At 46.0% G+C, this 2075-nt stretch overlaps 1 protein-coding gene across 1 annotated transcript in view; it reads left to right on the top strand.

Moving 5' to 3' along the window:
• The first annotated feature begins 751 nt into the window (after positions 1-751).
• Positions 752-2075, top strand: part of TSLP (thymic stromal lymphopoietin) — a 4814-nt gene continuing 3490 nt past the window's right edge. Inside the window, 2 exon segments of the mRNA XM_006743244.2 lie at positions 752-782; positions 1222-1394. Coding sequence (XP_006743307.2) covers positions 752-782; positions 1222-1394 — 204 coding nt within the window.

Raw genomic sequence — 2075 nt, 5'->3', positions numbered from 1 at the left:
TCCCTGACTCACTTCGCTGCGCTTCAACGCCTTTTTCTGGATGAACAAGAGTTTGCAAGTACAAATCCGCGCCCGCCATCTCGTTATTTCTCCTGTCCCTGCAACCCGCGCGGGTGCTCGGGCCCGAGGCGACCGAAGTAGTCTAGGCTGCGCAGCGGCGAGCTAAGCGCCTGGCACGCACGGGCGCACGAATCCTGCGCGCCTCCGGAAGAGCCGCGCGCTGGACAGCACCCTCCCTGGGCGCGCACCTCCTCGCGCCACTCGGCGCAGTGGGGCCCCGCTTCTCGTCTGACCTTTAGAGTGGGGCTGTGAAGGTGGATGGGCGTTGGGCTTTGTGGTTTTAAGGGTTTCTTGACACCTATAGAACATGCTAGAGAAACCGCAGCCCCTGAGGTGCCCCCAATCACCCAAGAGTAGGCGCTTCTTTCCTGAAATTGATAAGGGTGCTTTAGAGAAGTGAGTGTTTTGTGGGCGAGCCCCATCAGATCTTTTCCCATTCATTTCAACTTCGTATCAGCCCCTGGCACTATTGCATTTTAATGCCTTCACGCAGAAGTGCAGCCCAACCCCCCTGCCAAAGCATCCCATTAAGTAAGCATGTGTGTTTTCTCAGTTGCCACAGAGGGAAAGAACTAGTTGAAAGTGGCCAAAAGAAATACTCAGGGTGTACAGCATGCATGAGCATCGGTAAATAGTCCTTCCAGTGGCTGCCGTTTTGGAGTGTTTTTTCCAACAAGAAAGGGGCTTAGCCATGGAAATGGCTCTGTGGGAGAAAGATACAGGTATGTGTTTCTTAAAGCACTTTCAGGTACATATCAAGGGTTTAGGGCAAAGATAAAAGGAGGAAGGTGAGGGAAATTCCTGATGATTTTACCAATGTGAAAATTCCACAGATTCGGCTAGTTCTAGTTTTTCTTTCATGTGATCAATTCAGAATTCTATAAAGGAAGAGAATGACATCAAGGAAAATCATTGGCCTAGAAGAAAAGAGCCCGTAGGCGTTTAGGGGTTATATATGTGGAGCCAGAAAGCTCTGGAGCATCAGGGAGACTCCAACTTAAGGCAACAGCATGGGTGAATATGGGCTTCATGTGCACTGGGAATGAGAGGCAAAGAGTGGTGTCTGGGCACAATGCCCCTAAGGCAGGCCTTGCAGATCTAGAGACAATTCAGTGTGGATGGAAAGAGTTTAGTGAGAAACGGGTAGAATTGGGCTTCCAGGTACATTGCATGATGCCTTATTATTTCTTCTGTCAGTTTCTTTCAGGAAGATCTTCATCTTGCAACTGGTAGGGCTGGTGCTAACCTACAATTTCACTGACTGTGACTTTGAGAAGATTAGAAAGAAGTATCAGGAAGTCATTTATCAAGCCCTGGAGAAATATATGAATGGGGTAAGTGAAGAAACACTTTTAAAAAACAAATGTGTTTTCATCAAAAGATAGGCATACCCACATACAAACTACAATTTAATTTTTAAGGAAAGAAAAATAATTTGGAAAAAATCATGGCCCAGCGTTTTGTCAAAAATTTTTACAAGTGATATTTAAATATATTGGCCTCTTAAACAACTACCTAGAAATAGGCACACATTAAGTGTGCAGATACTGATGAGGAGCAGATATTGATAGATAACACATATCTATCAAGGTGTCTATTCTCTACCAAAGCGCTGCTAGAAAGTGCAGTAGAAAGACCGTGGGAAAGGGCTTGAGAGAGAAAAGAGAGTAAAAAAGAGGGAATTCTTGTGAGCTGAGTCCTAACTAGAGATAATAGCCCTGGGAAAGGTGCACTTCAGGTCTTTCTAGTGTTCCAGAAGCCTTAGAATGCCATTATGGGATAAGGTGCACTTCAGAGTTTTAATATATAGTAGTAATCATTTTCTTGATTATTCTTTTTTTTTTAAGATTTTATTTATTCACTTGAGACACAGAGAGAGAGAGAGAGAGAATGAGCAGGGAGAGAGGCAGAGGGAGAGGGAGAAGCAGGCTCCCAGCTGAGCCAGGAGCCCGATGTGGGGCTCGATCCCAGAACTCTGGGATCATGACCTGAGCCGAAGGCAGATGCTCAACCTA

The sequence above is a fragment of the Leptonychotes weddellii genome, chromosome 7 (assembly GCF_054177405.1).
Source record: "Leptonychotes weddellii isolate Sample4059 chromosome 7, ASM5417740v2, whole genome shotgun sequence".
Lineage (NCBI taxonomy): Eukaryota > Metazoa > Chordata > Mammalia > Carnivora > Phocidae > Leptonychotes > Leptonychotes weddellii.
This window is presented reverse-complemented; position numbering and strand designations above follow the sequence as displayed.